The sequence below is a fragment of the Dromiciops gliroides genome, chromosome 4 (genome assembly GCF_019393635.1).
Source record: "Dromiciops gliroides isolate mDroGli1 chromosome 4, mDroGli1.pri, whole genome shotgun sequence".
NCBI classification, from domain to species: domain Eukaryota; kingdom Metazoa; phylum Chordata; class Mammalia; order Microbiotheria; family Microbiotheriidae; genus Dromiciops; species Dromiciops gliroides.
The window spans coordinates 164,682,973-164,702,039 of record NC_057864.1 but is presented as its reverse complement, the minus strand read 5'-3'; the positions used below and the strand labels follow the sequence as shown (position 1 = coordinate 164,702,039).

General features: G+C 36.8%; 1 protein-coding gene across 3 annotated transcripts in view; it reads right to left on the bottom strand.

The window, feature by feature from the left end:
- PPM1D (protein phosphatase, Mg2+/Mn2+ dependent 1D) overlaps window positions 1–19,067 on the bottom strand; it is a 45,228-nt gene that overhangs the window by 20,006 nt on the left and 6,155 nt on the right. For all 3 annotated transcript variants that reach the window (XM_043999558.1, XM_043999557.1, XM_043999556.1), the window contains exon 3: window positions 8,871–8,995. In XM_043999558.1, the coding sequence (XP_043855493.1) occupies window positions 8,871–8,995 (125 nt within the window). The remainder of the gene's footprint in view (window positions 1–8,870; window positions 8,996–19,067) is intronic.

The window sequence follows — 19,067 nt, the reverse complement described above, 5'->3', positions numbered from 1 at the left end:
CCTCCTGAATCCAGAGATGGTGCTTTATCCACTGCGCCACCCAGCTGCCCCAAGAACTAGGTTTTGATACATATATGATAGTTGTGAGATGACCCTACAAGAAAACTTCTAATGGATCATTTAACTGAGGTGGCCAAGCAAGAGTAATCCAGAAATTGCTCCACAATGTATAATGACAGGATGCCCCATCTTGTTAAAGCTAAAACTTTATTAAAGAAAATTCATGAAATGAAATAAATGTTAAAGAAATTTCAAAAAAAATTCAAATTGTGTTTTGTCAGTTTGTGTTATTTATATTTCTGAAATTATTAAAACTGAAAGCTGTACTAAGATGTTTAGTATACCCTGTATGAATTGGATTCAACTGACTACAAACATAACAAAGTTAAAAATGTTTTATTATAATAATTCAAAGCACAGTGTTGGCCAAATGCCATTGAGTTCTAATGAAAACTCCTTTGGGAGACTTTAAGAGCAGCCAAACACATACAAAAGATGCCTCTAATATTTATGGTACAGGAAGTTTAGATGAGGATTCTCCGATTAGGTCTGCCAATCAAACCTAATTCCATACACCCATATACAGAATACCATGATTTCGATGAATTTACCTTTTTATAAACAAATGACAAAATGCTGAAGAGATTTTTACAATACTGAAGAGGTTAACTTGCTTGTTGGCACATTTCTATCTTCTGATTTTTACCATTTAGAGAACAATAATGAGGTAGCAGTTTATTTTAAGATTATCAGGAAGAAACATACTGATTCCTGGAATTTGTGGAAAAGCCAAAAATCATTTATACACAAGAAAAATGAAAGACAATTTAAAGTCATCTTTCCACCCCAACTAACACAAATCAGTGCTGAAAGAAAATTAGGGAATTTCTCATTAAATAAATTGTAGTTCATAATCTGATGATTTGACATGAAGAATATCAAAGACATAAAAGGGAGGGAAAGCTTAGAATCTGTAATAGCTTATTGTGAGATTTCAAGGTGGTTTTGCAGATTAAAAGTTCTGCTATGCTATGTTGCTGTTGAGCATTCCATTTACCTTCTTTAGTGCCTCAGTATCCTCGTCTATAAAACAGTGATAATATCTAACTCACAGTGCTCAGAAATACGGGTGAGGGCTTTTGTTTATCTTTAATTGTACTCTCAAAAGAGAACAGCTTTTAAGCTCCTGCTTAAAGACAATTTTAACCTTTTTTAAAAAAATTCTGAGTTCCAATTTTCTCCCTCCCTCCCTCACCTCCTCTCTCCTGAGAGGATAAGCAGTCTGACATAGATTATACATGTGCAGTCATTCATGCTATTCATTTTAACCCCAAATGTTTCTTACAAGCACTCATTACCTGAGTCTGTAGTCCACAAAAACCCCAAAATCTTTTCAGAAAAACTGCTGACTAACCATGCCTCCCTCCACCTTGTACTTGGGAAGCTGATCTCTTTTAACCCAAAATTTTATCTACCCTTACAAATTTCATCTTATAATTTTGTGGTTCCCAATTCTGTCATTTACTGAGTTAGTTATCCCTACCAGCTTTGAGACACATGCAAATTCTGTAAGCATTCCATCTATGCTTTCATTCATATCACTGATGATAATATTAACCAGAACAGGGATAAGAAGTTTTGATTTACTCCACTAGGCAGGTATCTTCATGCTGACCTAAATCACACACTATTCTCTTAACCTAATAACTTCAACCATTTCAGAGTTCAAACTAACTAAAATGTTATTCAACTCAATAGCTCTCCAACTAATCCATAAACATATCATAAGAAATACCTTACTAGATGGCAGAAACTAAGCATAGACCAACATCTCATACCATATACTAAAATAAGGTCAAAATATGCAAATTAGGAGAAGGAATAGTTTTACTTGTCAGATCTATGGAAAACGGAAGAATTTATGACCAAATAAGAGACAGAATATTATGAAATACAAAATGGATCACTTTGATTATATTAAAGTTTTTGCACAAATAAAATCAATACAACCAAGATTAGAGGGAAAGCAGAAAGCTGGGGAAAAAATCTTTACTACCAATGTTTCTGATAAAAGCCTCATTTCTCAAATATATGATCAAAGGATATGAACAGGCCATCTATAGTCATTTGAAAAAATGTTCTCAATCATTATTGATTAGAAAAATGCAAATTAAAGCAACTCTAAGGTACCACCTTATACATATCTGATTGGCTAATATGACAAAAAAAGGAAAATAGTAAATGTTGGAGAAGATGTGGGAAAATTAGAACATTAATGCTTTGTTGGTGGAGTTGGGAACTGATCCAACCATTCTGAAGAACAATTTGGAACTATATCCAAAGGGCTATAAAACTGTGCATGCCCTTTAAGCCAGCAATACCACTACTAGGTCTGTACCCCAAAGAGATTATAAAGAAGGGAAAAGACCCACATGTGCAAAGATATTTATATCATCTCTTTTTGTGGTGGCAAAGAATTGGAAATTGAGGAGATGCCCATCAATTGGGGAATGGCTGAACAAGATGTGGTATATTAATGTAATGGAATACTACTGTGCAATAAGAAATGATGAGCAGGATGATTTCAGAAAAACCAAATGCAAAGTCAAATGAACAGAACCAAGAAAAAATTATACACAGTAACTGCAATGTTGTGTGGTGATCAATTGTGACAGGCTTAAGCTCTTCTCAGCAATACAATGATCTAAGGCAATTCCAAAAGACTCATGATAGAAAATGCTATCCCCACCCAGAAAAAAAGAACTGTGGATTCTGAATGCAGATTGAACCATACTGTTTCTACTTTGGGTTTTTTTTTTGTTTTTCCTTTGTATTCTGATTCTTCTTTTACAACGTAACTGATGTTTATGTTTAACATAACTGTACATATATAAACCTATATCAGATTGCTTGCTGTTTTGGGGAGAAGGGAGAAAAATTGGAACTCAAAATCTTAAAAAATGAATGTTGAAAAGAATCTTTACATCCCAAAACAGAGGAAAAGACCTATTTGTAAAAAAAATATATTTATAGCAGCTCTTTTTGTAGTGGCTGAGAACTGGAAATCAAAGGAATGCCCGTCAATTAGGGAATGGCTAAACAAGCTGTAGTATATGATGGTGATGGAATATTATTGTGCTGTGAGAAATGACAAGCAAGATAATTTCAGAAAGCCCTGGAAAGACTTGTATGAACTGATGTATAGGGAAGTGAGCAGAACCAAGAGACCATTATGCAAGTGACAGCAATACTGTTTGATGAAAACTGTAAATGACTTCAATATTCTCAGCAATACAATGATCCAAGACAATCCCAAAGGACTAATGATGAAGCATACTAGCCACCTCCAAAGAAAAAAGTTACATTGATTGAACACAGACTGAAGCATGCTATGTTTCACTTCCTTTCCATTTTTTTCTTTTATCCAAGTTTTCTTATACAAAATTACTAAGATGGTAATGTTTTACATAATTGCAGATGTATAACCTATATCTGATTGCTTAATGCCTCAGGGAGGAAGAAGGGGAAGGAGGGATAGAATTTGGAACTCAATACTTTAAATAAAGTTGAAACCCATAGCCTAAAGGGCCCTAAACAATACTGACCCGAGTGGGGTAGAGTGGGGCGGGGACACACAGGACAGGACAGTAGTCATTAAAATGACTGACACTTAACTAAGGGCTAACAAATCACAACTATAATAATACACTCTAGAAAGTTCCCAAAAATTAAAACCAAACTCAGTGGTTTTGAATCTGAAAAGGCTTCTCAAAAAAAAATGCTTCTCAAATAAAACACTCAGAACATTTTTCTTTCTTCAGACATAAGTAGTCCCCAATAAATCAATCCTGTTCACTGTACTCAAAATATGACCTTGTGGGGGTGGCTAGGTGGCGCAGTGGATAAAGCACCGGCCCTGGATTCAGGAGTACCTGAGTTCAAATCCGGCCTCAGACAATTGACACTTACTAGCTGTGTGACCGTGGGCAACTCACTTAACACCCATTGCCCCGCAAAAACAAAACAAAACAAAATGTGACCTTGACTAAATCATATATCACCTCTAGCTTGAGTCATGTCATCAGTAAAGTAAGGAATTTAAACCAGATGATCCAATTCTAAGACTCTATGATTCTTAAATTTTACTTTATGAAAGAAGCAGTGTAGTCAAGTGGAAAGATCACTGGCCTTGGGAGTCAGGATTTACATTCACATCCAGCCTCAATCACTTATTTATTGGGATGTGCTTGGGCAAATCACTTAACCCCTCTGGGATTTAGTTCCTCACATGTAAAACAAGGGAACTGATAAGTAAGATTCCAGGTAAGCATGCTACCAACCTGCTTGACATATGTGATAAACTCAAGATGCAGATTAAGACATATTTTTGAATAAAGCCAATGTATGAATTTGTTTTGTTTAACTATGCATACTTGCTAAATTATTTTTCTTTCTTTTTGATTTCAACTGGGAGGAGAGAATGTTAGGTGGGAAAAAAGGGCTAAGGATATAATACATTCCTCTCTCCACCCCATCACCACACACACACAAAATGATCACTGAAGCATTTTTTAAATACACAGAAAGGAACAAAAGGAAAGCCAGAAAGAATCACAGACAAAAACAATTTAGAAAACTATATGTTAAATGGATTATTTAAGAAAAGCACACTGAACATAAGAAATGTATAGTTTCATGTAAAAGCTGCTTTTTCAAGTTAAGAATAAAAAGTCATGTATCACAGAGGAAATTACAAAAATAAAATAAAATTAAGAGATTGGATTAGATGGACTGAGATTCCTTCCAGCTCTAAATCTCTGGCCCTATCCTATGATCCAAAGACATAATACTGAACATTTACCTGAACTTTTATTTGGGAACCACAAGAGGGCAGCTCTGCCATTTCTATCAGTCAACATCCAATGCTACCATTATAGATCTATTCCTAAAAAATAAATCTACTAAATTCCTCAAAATAAACAAGGAGGAAAAAGATACAATAAAGACAACAGGGTAGAAAATGAGTAACAAGTGGAAACTTGGCACTGGACATCTGAAATTTATCAAGAACCAAAAAAAAAATAGTAACATGATACATTAGATGATATAAATGCTCAAAATCAAAATAAGTGTCAAACCTTTTTTTTAAAGCAGGAACTAAAAGTGCCTATGGAAATAAATATGATTATCTCTGTCTTGTTCAATAAATTAGTGTAACCCAAGAAGTCCATATGGAGAGGCAAATAGTAGGTATTGGAGCAGGTGGGTTAATAAGCAGCAAATAGCAAATAAAGAACTTCAAAGAACTGGAGTAAAAGATGCAGTAACATATGAGTGAAAAAAATTGGGGTAACGTGAACAACCCAAAGGATCTACTGGTATCTTTTCCATTTCAGAAAAAATTGAGGAAGAGATCGATATATAAGATGAAACAATAAATTACCTGATTCTCACACATGGAATAATGAATTGCCCTTGCCCTCTAGAATAAAGAATTCCAGAACAATTCAATTCCCCTCTCTAACATGCTACATAAATAAAGTTTTGCATACTGTATATGTACAATCTAGAGCAAACTGTTTTCCTTCTCAAAGAGGAAAGAGGAGAGGTAGAGAGGAGAGAATTTGGAACTCAAAAATTTTAAAAATGAATGTTAAAAATTATAATTATATATAATTGAGAAAAATACAAAAATAAAAAATGAAGCAGTATTCATTCATGAAAATTCTATGGATTTAATGACTAGCTATTTAAAGACAAATGCTTTTATACAATATAATGATCTAGAATTCAGTCAATACTTTTTTTATATCTAACAATGAAATAGGCCTGCCTGGACTTATTTCTCATCTACAAAATGTGAGTGAGAAGAGCAATCTTCATAAATCTTTGAGATCCCGGGATGAAATGATTGCTCCTTTCCCATTCCACCTTCACACACCATCTGTAAAAACCAGCTCAACAGCTCTGTTTAGTTAGCACATGGACACCAGTATATTTTCATATCCCTAACTAGCCACACCCATGCCATTTAACTCCACAAGTAATTGTTCCAACAACCTTTGTTCTATGAGCAAGCATGCCAAAACTGACATAGTATAACTAGTACCAGAGAAAATTATATAGGTTTCCAACAGAAAGAGGGAACAGTCCATTCAGTCATATTGGAAAGTCTATTACTCATAAGGCTACTCCATAAAAGAATGAAAAGTATTTTTTAAGAACATACAATGTGCTAAGCACTAGGGATACTAACAGAAAAGACAGTCAGTCCATGCTGTCTCCTTCACCTGTACTTGCACAAAGTAGGGCTTTGGGCTTTGGTTAACCCAACTATATAGAGTAAGACCCAATCTCCAAAAAAGTATATCATTGGGGGGGGGGGGGGGTTTTGAGGTTTGCAGGGCAATGAGGGTTGTGACTTGCCCAGGGTCACACAGCTAGTAAGTGTTAAGTGTCTGAGTCTGGATTTGAACTCAGGTCCTCCTGAATCCAAGGCCGGTACTTTATCCACTGCGTCACCTATCTACCCTGAAAGTATATATTATTTCGATCTTGGTTAAAGAGGGTTTTGAAGTACATAGCGCCTCTCCAAAAACCATTTTCCATCAGTCCCACACAAGTTTAATTGTTTTAGGTCATTTAAAGAAAAAGATATTGTGAATACAAGATCTTAGACTTTCTAAAGGTGGAACCAGCTAAGAATACTACTACTGCCAAGTGATTAATATTCTCATTTTCTCACTCCTGAACTTAGCAGGCCCTTAGAAATAATCTTTATACATGAAGGTGCTATCAGGGCCATGATGGGTGCTGAACAGATGGGACTTCCCAAGAATTCCTCTCTGTGCACAGGCAGCAACCAAAATATTTCATTAGCTTAGTGAAAGTTAACTAAAAGTTAACTGGGTCTTGCAAACATTTTTTTAAACCCAAGAGAGGTAAAGGAAGAGAAGTTAAAAGTAAAGAAATCCAGAAATTATAAAGCTCTTCAGACACAGCATTGAAAACAAAAATAATTTGCAGAGAAAAGAAGCAAGAACTATTTACTGGACACTAGGCCTTATCCTCACCTAGGTGTCACTGATCCACTGTATGTTCATAAGCCTTTTCAGCTTACTACAGCTTCAGTTTATCAATCTTTAAAACAGGACTACTGAGGTTTATATAATTAATCCCTTACAAAGCATTTAAGATCTCTGGAAAAAGAATGTATATACTTCAAAGTCTATTAAAGAAAGCATGAAAGGGACTGACTGGTTGTATTTTTTTTTTAGTGAGGCAATTGGGGTTAAGTGACTTGCCCAGGGTCACACAGCTAGCAAGTGTTAAGTGTCTGAAGCCGGATTTGAACTCAGGTACTCCTGACTCCAGGGCTGGTGCTCTATCCACTGCGCCACCTAGCTGCCCCTGACTGGTTGTATTTTAATTACCACTCTGATGCAGTCAAGTAAATGTTTGGGTTTACTAGAACCATGGTAAAGAACTACGTGCCAAGAAGAGGTCTTCCTCAAGCAGTTGTTGCTCTTCCAGGAAACAGAAATCAATTACATATTGTGTATGTCCCATAACAGAAACAAAATAGCACCTCACAGTATGAGAAACAAACAGCTCTATTCCACAGAACTCATTCTCCCTTAAATGAACCCTGCCTGAGATAAAACCAGAACATAATAATCTGTACTTTTACTTCTACTCTGAAAAAAAACTGTAACCTCCCCAAAAAGCAGGTTCTGGTTTTGACAAATAATCTTCCTATATAAAGTCCAGTTATCATATTCTAAAAACTGTAGAAAGGACTAGTAATACTCAGGATCTGAAAAGGTTTTACTAAAAGTGACCAAGACAGGCATGCTTCAAGAAGTAATTTGTATTTAAGTTTTTCCAATGAGAAAATGTATTTTACAAATAAATACTGTTCACCCCATTCCTCCCCAACATACACACCTATCCCCCCCAAGGCTGAGCAATAGGGTATAACACCAGGATAGAATTATGTATACACTGTCTGATACTTTAAAGAGCTTTTGCTTAATTATTTTTTTGTCAAAAAAGAGGATTAATCTGGAGGCAGAAATGACTCATAAAGAAAAAAGGCAGGGTAAGACCTATAGAAAGTATTTTCTTTAAAAAAGGGAAGATATATATAACCTATATCGGATTGCCTGCTGTCTAGGAGAGGGGAAGGAGAAAAATTTGAAATTGGAAATCTTATATAAACAAATGCTGAAAAAAATACCACTTTGGCAAAAAAAAAAAAAAGAATAAATTCACTATATATGCTCTAAAAAAAGGGGGGGAGGGGGAGAAAATATATTTAAGAGCTTCACCACCCCTCTCCCTAACAAGTCAAATAGTAGGCAGGCCTCCTCACTACCAACATAAAAACAAATTTGCATTCATTAGGATGATTAGAAAATTGCCTCTTTCCTCTATTTAAGGCAATTCATCTCTTGCTAAAAACAAAAACACCTTTGTAGAAAGGAACCTATCAGAGGAAATCTCTTAATTAACTGAGAGGATAAAATAGGGAAGGCATTCCTAAGTAGCTTTAAAGGCTATATGAGGTCCAAATACCTGCCAATAAGACAATATACTAAAATACTTCAACAATTTTATGCTATAAAAGACTGAGATGGCAAAGTCCTCAAAGATGATAAAAACCTCTGATGAGATTACACACAGTACCAGGTTAACACAGTGGTCTTCCCCTTTACTTAACTATGCATTTTTTAAAAGAGATCAAAATGACAAATTATTCTTTCCAAAACATGCTAGTTGAGCATGCCCCTCCTTCACAGCCTATTAACTGGTAGTGAAGCCTAAAAGATACCACTTGTGAGTAAAAGATACTTGTGAGTCCTGCTTACCAAGTGCTCTTGCAACTGCCAAAAAAGGGATCTGATCAATAACTGTGCTTCTTCGAACAGGACCATTATGAGTAAGACGAGGTCGTTTCCAAACAACCCGGTTAACACCAGATTTGTTGATCACACTAAAAAAAGAAAAAAGTAAAACAAATGTGACTGAAATAATATAAATAAGCTAGTTTAACTTTCTTCCCTCTTTCATTAGTTTCATTTGGGCAGTTACTACAAACTTAAAACTGAAAATGCCTTCATCACCAAAATAAACATTTGAGTGAAAATGTAAAGATGTAAAAATCTAGATGTCATAGGGGATAGAAAAAGGATTCATTCCATAATCTCAAGAGAAGTACAGAGCTACAAGAAAAATTAAACAACATAAAAATTAAGGAGTAGGAGGCCAGGACTAAGACATTTAAACTCTTATTATGCAGGCATCCAGGAGCAAACATGAGAGTAATATGATAAAATATTATTTTAAGATTAACCTGGTAATGTTGTATGAATGAATTAAAGGGGCATAAGGGCTGAATAAAGGAAACTCTGTAAGTAGTCCATGAATAGGGTGAAGAGAACTAGAATGAAGAACACTGACAACAGGAAAAGAGAAAAGAACATATTTGAAAGAGTATAAGGAATACATGAGGAAGGAATGTGACAGGTCAGAGTTCATGACAACTCCAATATTTTAATCCTATGTAATAAGATGATGGATGGTTCCATCAGGAGAAAAAGTTATTTCTAAGGTAGAGGGATTTCCATTTTAATTATATTGTATTTGAAGTGATAACAGGGCATTTTTTCAATTGGATGTCCAATCAGAAATACAAAACTGCACTATCTTCATGAACAATTCAGCATTGGAAAAAAAATGTGTGTGTGTGACAGAGAGAGAGACAGAGAGAGAGAAACAGACATGAAGGTGTTAGATAAAGTGAAGGGACTGAATGAATAAGAGTTCTAGATGAGAATCCAGTGACCAAAGCCTGAATTTAAAACAAATGTCCAAATTTAGAAAGGAAAGGAATAAAATATGAGAAACAAAGGCATAACCAAGTAAATGTAGTATCGTGAAGGCCAAGTAAATAGTATGTTTCAAAAAGGAGTAGCACTGTACCAAAACTGCACAAGTTCTAAGAGAAAAAAAAATTTTTTTTAAAGTTCTAAGAGATTGAAGACTATGAAAAGGCAACTAAATGTACCAATTTATAAGATGCCTTCAAGAGTATAGTTCTAACAGTTGCAGGACAAAGTTAAGAGAAGAAGCCAGATTTTAGTGAGTTATTGGGAGAGAGAAGGAAGCAGAGACAGATGTAGACAATTCATTTGAAAAGAATGGAAGGAAGAAGAGACATAGGATAATAGAGAACGGGGTAAATGTTTTTCCTTTTTTTTCTTCTTTTTTTTTAAGTGAGGCAATTGGGGTTAAGTGACTTGCCCAGGGTCACACAGCTAGTAAGTGTTAAGTGTCTGAGGCTGGATTTGAACTCAGGTACTCCTGGCTCCAGGGCCAGTGCTCTATCCACTTCACCACCTATCTGCGCCTGTTTTTCCAATATAGAGAAAATATATTTTAAATTTTATTCTGAACTTAGAAAAAGACATGCTTATAGGAAACTGCAAATCTATTATGTACAGCTTGCTTTTGAAAATATATAGTAATTTCAACATGTAATCTTTAAGGTTGTCCTGTCTGTTTCTTTCTGGCCTGCCTTCCGTTCTCTTCTTTTCATTTTTTTAAAATGACCCTCTTTCCTTTTTTGGAGGGAGAGGCAACCCCAACACTACACTCTCTTCCCTAGCTTCCTTCAACCGATTGGGGTGGGAGGGGGCAGGTTTTGTTACAAATATAGGTAGCCAAACCAAGCCAAGCCAAGCCAAACCAAAAATCGCAGATTGGTTATGTCCACAAATGTACAACTTGCTCAGCCCCACCATATTTGTTATTTTCCTCCTCTGTCATTTTTGCAAATATGATGAGTGCAAATTATAACCTCAGAATTATTTTAATATGTATTCCTCTAATGATTAGTCATTTGTATTTCATGTGGTTGTTGATAGCTTGGATTTCTTCTTTTTGAAATTTCCTGTTCCTGTCCTTTGACCACTAATCTATTGAGAATGACTTGTTTTTATAAATTCTTATTTATCTTGGATGAGACTTTTATTAGAAAAAATTTGCTTATTTAATGTTATTTTATATATATATATATATATATATAAAACCTATATCAGATTACCTGCTGTCTAGGGGAGGGAAGGAGAAAAATTGGAAATTGGAAATATTATATAAACAAATGTTAAAAACTATCTCTACATGTAACTGGAAAATTATAAAATACTTGTATCAGAAAAAAAATCAGTAAAAATGTTTTCCAATTTCACTTCTAATTTTAGCTACACTAGTTTTACAAAAAAAAAGTTAATTTTATGTAATCAAAAAGATCCATTTTGTCTTCTCTGATCCTCTCTATCCTATGTTTGGTTGTGAACACTAACCCTATCCATATTTTTTTTTTTTGAGAAGTATCAAAGGTCTTTATTTACATTCTCATGAGAATGGGCCCGTTCCCTAATGGAATGGCAGCCCCATATTTTTAAAAGGCATTTTTCCTTCTTTCCTCCTCTAATCTGTTTATCATGTGACCTTCTATATCACATCATGTATCCATTTGGAGGTTATCTTGATATACAGTGTGAGATACTGGTATTTACCCAATTTCTGTCAGACTACTTTACATTTTTCCCAGCAGTTTTTGTTAAATAGTAAGGACTTACCACAGTAATCGGGCTATCTTTAGATTTATCAAAAGATGTGGTACCGCATTTCCCTCTGTATCTTATATACCTAACCTATTCCAATGATCAACCTCTCCATTTTTTAACTAGTATCAAATAGTTTTAATGATTACTGTGAATTTTTAGAAGGCAAAGAGCACAGAGAGAGACAAACAACATAGGTCCCACATAAGTTAAATGACAAGAACAAAAGTATAGGTTAGAAAGTTAACCCTAACAAGAAAAATGTCTTTTCTTTTGAAGCAGGAGGAAATATACTGTGTAGTTTAAGGACTATATTAAAAAAGAAAAACACCTGTCTTTGCTATATATTGCCTGTATGTTCTTGTCACTTCGTTTCTTTGGGGCTCCATTTTATTATGTTCAAAATGAAAGTGGAGCTAAATGATCCCTTAAAGTCTATTCTAGTTCTAAATCTGTAAGTAGTCCAATTATATGATCCTATGGAAGGAAAAGGGGATGAGTTAAAAAATAATAAAGATGTCACAATGAATAGCTTCAACCTATCTATAAAGGTGGTCTGCTATAAATGTAAGAGTAAAGAAGGACAGAGACCAGATTCTGAGTTTTCTGAGATTTGGAAGGTTTTCTATTCATTCTTATAGAACAGAAATACAAGATTGAGCTCTCCTATAAGTACTGCTTTAACCTGTCTAACACTCAGTTTTAACAAATGACTACTTATAGGGTTGGAACCCAGAATGATTTAAAGATGTCATGATCTCAAAGGAAGAGTCATTTCTCTGCCATCGTTACGTCCTTCCGTGTCAGTTTCCTTATCATCGAAGTACACATTGGATCTAGCAGTAATTTCATTCAATTTAATGAATATCTGTGTTAGTGTGCCAGGCACTGAGGAAACAAAAATAAATCTGAGTTCCAGCACTTAAGAAGCTTATATTCTACAAAGAAGGAAGAAGGGTAAGAAAAACACACAAATTACAAGGCAGGCAATTATGGGGCCAAAGGAGAACTTCAGGCAAAGTACTTTAGGATAGTTTGAAATGGAAGAGATCGCTTTCAGACTAGTGGAGAAGACGACCAAGGAAAGCTATAAGAAAAAGCACCAGGGAGGAGCTGGCCTGATCTTCAAGAAGACAGGGTCGAAAAAGGAACAGTGTGCTTGGGAAGAGAACAAGCAGGGAGGAAAGGCAGTGAGCTCTAGAACTCATGACACGATCGCTCCAAAAAACATCCAAATAACACCATAGGAAAATGCCCAGAGCAGCAAAACTCACAGAAGAATGTGCTAAAATCATCTTCTAACCAATAACAGCTTGGAAGGTCAGAAGGAGGGAGCAGCTGTGGTGAGACAGGAGTTGAGCCCAACCCCACAGTCACCCTAAGACAAATCCAGTCCCATGAAGGCCTCACCAGAGAAGGAGACCCCCAGAGCCTCTGAGTAAGCTGAAGTGCCAGTGTTGTCTGGAACTAAGCTCACAGTCTCGTGAGAGGGCTGAGACCGGGACAGGGGGGATACTACAGGAGTCTATTCTGGTGCTGAGGCAGAACTTGGATTTTTCACCCCTGCTGAGAACCAGGAGGCAGGCTTGAGTAGCAGTGGCCCAGGTTGGGGAGGGGCACAGGCTTGTCAGAGTTGGTCTGGGGGGTCATCTACAGACCAAGGAACAGGCCAGGTTAGTGAAGAACCTGATCCTCCTTAAATCATACCACCTGGGACTTAAGCTTGGGATACTGCAGCCTGGAAACAGTGCCCCACTTTAAGGAGCTAAAAGTCTAGTAAAAGAAAGGCAAGATGAGCCAACAGAGAAAGGTGAGGACCATAGAAAGTTTCTTCAGTGACAAGGAAGACCGAGGGGCACCCTCAGAGGAAGATGTCAATATCAGGGTCCCTATATCTAAAGCTTCCAAGAAAAATATGAATTGGTCTCAGGCCATAGAGGTGCTCAAAAAGGACTTTGAAGATAAAGTTAGAGAGGTAGAGGAAAAAATGGAAAGAGAATGAGGGAGATGCAGGAAAGACATGAGAAAAAAGTCAACAGCTTGAAAAGTCAAATTGGCCAAATGGAAAAGGAGGTACAAAAGCTATCTGATGAAAATAATTGCCTAAGAATTAGGATTGAACAAATGGAAGCCAGTGACTTTATGAGAAACCAAGACACAAATGAATAAAATAATAGAGGGCAATATGAAATATCTTCTGGGAAACACTGCTGACCTAGAAAATAGGTCCAGGAGAGATCATTTGAAAATTATGGGTCTACCTGAAAACCATGATCAAGGAAAGAGCTTTAGACACCATCTTCCAAGATATTCTCAGGGAAAATTGCCCTGAAATTCTAGAAGAAGAAGCTAAAATAGAAATAGAAAGAATCCACCCATCACCTCCAGAAAGAGATCCCAAAAAGAAAACTCCTAGGAATATTATAGCCAAATTCCAGAACTCTCACATCAAGGAGAAAATATTGCAAGCTGCCAAAAAGAAAGAATTCAAGTACTGTGGAGCCCCAGTCAGGATAGCACAAGATATAGCAGCTTCTACATTAAAGGACCAGAGGGTATGGAATATGATATTCCAAAGGGCAAAGGAAATATTATGCAAGGGACCAACCAAGTATAAACAAGAGACTAGAATAAACAAAACTTGGACCAGTTAACTATTTCTTATTATTTCATTTCTCTAATTAAATTAATTGTTGAGCATTGTCAGTTTCATCTTTCATCTGTTGTCTCTATTACCATTGTGGGAAAACTGGGTGGCACAGTGGATAGAACAGTGGCCCTGGAGTCAGGAGGACCTGAGTTCAAATCCAGCCTCAGGTACTTGACACTAGCTGTGTGATCCTGGGCAAGTCACTTAACCCCCACTGCCTCCAGTCATACTGATGTATATCTTGTCAGTGGACTCAGAAAGAAGGCTCTGGAGAAGATGGTAAGCCTGGTGAACAATTATTTCCACTATAATCACCTAAATACATGCCCTCATTACCAGCTGACTGAATAATTGTAACTACCTCCCTAATAAATCTTCTTACCTATAATCCTTCAGAGGGGATAGGTAAAGGGAAAGGAGTTTTTTATACCACTGTGCCAAGTGCTTTATAAATATTATCTCATTTGATTCTCACAGACACCCTGGGAGGTAGATTTTTTCCCCTCATTTTATAGTTGAGGAAACTGAGGCAACCAGAGGTTAACTGATTTGTCCTGGGTCACACAGCTAGTCAGTGGTCTAAAGCCAGATTTGATCTCTGGACTTCCAGTTTCCAGGCCTACCATTCTATCCACTGAACCATCTGGCTGCCTAGGGTCTGAATCTGTGATTTCAATGATATAAAAAACTCCCAGATAAGGAATCCACCTCCACCAGTGAAGCTCAGGAGCTCCACAACTTATACACTTAGAGTACAACCTACAATACTGAGAGGTTAAGTGACTTGCCCAAGGTCACAGTCATGTGTCAGAGGGAAGTCAGGTCTTCAGAGCCTCTGGGTCAGCTCTCTATCCTCTATACCATGCTGTCTCTACCACTCATACTGCTGACAAAATATTCTTCCTAATGGACAGATTGGGCCATGTTATGAAGAAAGATGAAAAATCTTCAGTATCAAGTGAGAGTCCAATCCCTCTTCCTGGCATTCAAGGCTCTCCATAGAATAGTACCATTCTATCATTCTAACCCTTTTTTTTTAAATTTGATAGATTTTTTTTCTTTATTTCTTTTTTTTTTATGAGGCAGTTTGGGCCACTGTGCCACCTAGCTGCCCCATGATAGATTTTATTTTTAATCAATGAATATTCTCTCATCCATTTCCCCTTCCCACCTCTGAAAAGGAAAAAAAGCCCATAAAACCAATATCCCTAATGGGCAAAATGCCCACTTTGGTCTCTTGGTCCAAAATGTCTCATTCATATCGAACCCCTCTTGTCAGAAGCTAGGCAATATCATTCCTAAGGCCTCTGGGATCAAAGTTCATCGTGGTATTGACTTGGAGCAGTCTTTGTGAGAAATCCATCTTTGCATTCCCAGTAATATTAAGCTCATAAGGTTATTAAGAGACATTTATTAAAAATGGAACAGGGGGCAGTTAGGTGGCACAGTGGATAAAGCACTGGCCCTGGATTCAGGAGGAGCTGAGTTCAAATTTGGCCTCAGACACTTGATATTTACTAGCTGTGTGACCCTGGGCAAGTCACTTAACCCTCATTGCCCTACCAAAAAAAAAAAAGTAACAAGAATGAGAATAGAAAGGCCTTACTGGGATGGAAAAACTCAGACAAAATGAGATGGCCCTCATTTGTCTGGGGAGCAGCTATCTTCTCTTTGAAATCTGATTTAGTCCTGTTGGCGTAATGGCTGGTACTAACCAAGCACACATTCCACCACATCTCGGGCTCTTCCGAAGGCTTCATTGTTACAGCAGATGTAGAGACAATGTTATTTCCTTCTGCTTTGATGCTTAGGTGAGTGCAGGTGAGCTGCTCGATCACCTTTACTGTAGAGCCTTATTGGTCCTAAGGAGGCCCACAAAGCAGCAGTGAAGTGGGAAACAAAGTGATGTTGTTGCCTCTCTCTTTTGGAATACTGAGCTTCTAGCCCGACTCACAGACCTCTGCTTCTGCCATTGCCTCTGCCAGGGGCTTTCTGCTTCTTCCTCATGTTTGTTGGGAGCAACTGAATCCTTCTTGCTTAGTCAATCCTGCTTCTTCCTGAAGGTTGCTCATGTTTGCTGAGTGGTCCAGGTATGGCAATAGTTTAAAGAAGGGTTTTTTGGGTTTTTTGCAAAGCAATGAGGATTAAGTAACTTGTCCAGGGTCACACAGCTAGTAAGTGTCAAGTGTCTGAGGTTGGACTTGAACTCAGGTCCTCCTGAATCCAGGGTCAGTGCTTTATCCATTTCACCACCTAGCTGCCCCTTCTATCATTCTAACCTTACAGCATCACTCCTGCTGTGTATCTGACACTTCAGGTAAACTGCACTGCTCTGTGTCATCTGAATATGCATTATCCTATCTGTGCCTCCAAGTCTTTGCTCATAGCTGAAATATTTTCCATTTCCTTCCATTGTTGAAGTCAGAGCCATCCTTTAAAACCAACTTAAATGCCAAAAATAGTGTATTAAAGCTGTGTTGGTATCTTATCCCCTACTAGACTGTAAGCTCCTAGAAGGCTGAATAGGTCAAGCTGGGTTTAAATCCCACCTTGAAGAAGCAGGATAGTTTTGAAAGCTACAACCTGATCTTATTATACTTAAAAAAAAATAAGTAGTACATCATTGAGACCTACACTATTATTTACCATCTTCTATTCTACTAGATACATAGAAATGCCCATTTTATTTGCTTTTTCTTAAGTTCAGAAAGAAAATGGATTTTTAAAAAATTCCACCACAAATATTTATCAATTATGTGATCTTGGGCAAGTCATTTAACTTCTCAAAGTTACCATTTTCATTATAGTGGCATTTAACTCAATTTGCAAAGCTATTATCAAGAGTTTCTGTTTCTCCAAAACTGGATAAATTGAAATGTCACCTTGTAGGGACAAAAGAACAGTATCTGGTTTAAAAAGCACTTCAGAAATGGAATGTTTTATCCAATGACATCTTCCTTGCTAGAAAATGACTATCTAATGGGGGCAGCTAGGTGGTGCGGTGGATAAAGCACTGGCCCTGGATTAAGGAGGACCTGAGTTCAAATTAAGCTTCAGACACTTGACACTTACTAGCTGTGTGACCCTGGGCAAGTCACTTAACCCTCACTGCCTCCCCCCAAGAATATTTAGGATATAAGATTCTATCAGAAAGTTCTTTCAAAAATATTTCTAAGATTATAGACACGAATTGCTGAACACAAGTACATGACAATTCTTAAACTGTCATCAGGAACTTTGTCCATCTAAACAACAGAAAAGCGGAAAGGAAGAAGCTAACCATCAGGAAAGAACAAAACTTAGGTAGCCACCAATATATTAAATGCATCAGGGTAAAGTATGATCAAATTTGCAACTTTGGAACTGCTAAAAGACTATACCATATGTAGAGACACAAGAGAATACCAACATGAGAGCCTCATAAGGAATATAAATAACCACAAGGCTTTACACTATATTTTTTTTAAACTTCACAAATTTTTAAACAAAGCTTTAAAACAATCTCAATGAAATATATTTAAATACTTTCCCGTGCTCTTACTTATGATTCCTGTTTCTAGATGATCATTTCAGTTTACAAAACTGGGCTCCTTAAACTTTAATATATTAATGTCAATAGTCAATACATATATGATGATAAATAATTGGTTTTCTTTATAATCCTTTACGCATTTTAAAACAATTTTCTGAGGTATCCTTAGGTTTTACCAAAATGCCAGAGAGATCTCTGACATAGAAAAGTTAAAAGCACTTGGTTTAAACTATGAAAATATCATAATAAAATTAATTTAAGTTTCTGGTCTCAAAAGTACCTACTTTTAGACATGTAGTTGGCAGGGACAGAAAAAAGAAGTAATAACCGCAGAATCTGGCTTAAGCAGGAAGAGAAAAAAATATCCAAGTTGGTTTGGGCTCAAGCCACCTTCTAAACTCAAACTGAATCCTGCCTCTCATTCTGGAATCCCAATCTCTAAGGTTATCATGCAGCCTTTAACAATAACTCAAAAGCGGGGCAGGTAGGTAAAGCAGTGGATAAAGCACTGGTCGTGGATTCAGGAGGACCTGAGTTCAAATCCAGCCTCAGACACTTGACACTTACTAGCTGTGTGACCCTGGGCAAATCACTTAACCCTCACTGCCCCACAAAAAGAAAAAAGAAAAGAAAAGCAGTCTGGATTGCTTTGAGGAGATTACAGAGCTTAAATTTCCTATGAAAGCAAAAGCCCATTTTCCCAATACTACTATTTCCCAAGTGGCAGCAAGATGCAGAACACCGTGGCCTCTGAGAAACGAAATCTGAGTATCACAAAGAAGGCTGGAGAGGCACATGGTAGGTGTGACAAGGATGCAATATATAAGTAGGAACTGCAAATAACAAATAAAAGATATCTCAAGGGATTATATGACAGAAAAAGATGGACTAGGTCATGTGACAAGAGGGAATCACAGAGAACCAGAGAATTCCTCTGATATGATGATGATGATAATTTACCTAACATTTATATAGCACTTATTATATGCCCAGAACTGTTCTAAGTGTTTACAACTGTTATCTCATTTGATCCTCACAATAAAAACCAGGGAAGTCTTCATTTTACAGATGAAGAAACTAAAGTAAAAAGAGGCTAAGTGATTTGCCAGATTTGAATAGAGGTCTCCCTGACTCCAGGCCTGGCCCTTTATCTACTGCACCACAATGTGAAGAAGAAAGTAAGGAACACCTCTAACTTTTAGTAAAAGAAAAATATGCTAAGGATTTTTATATCCACACATACATCCTCAGTACA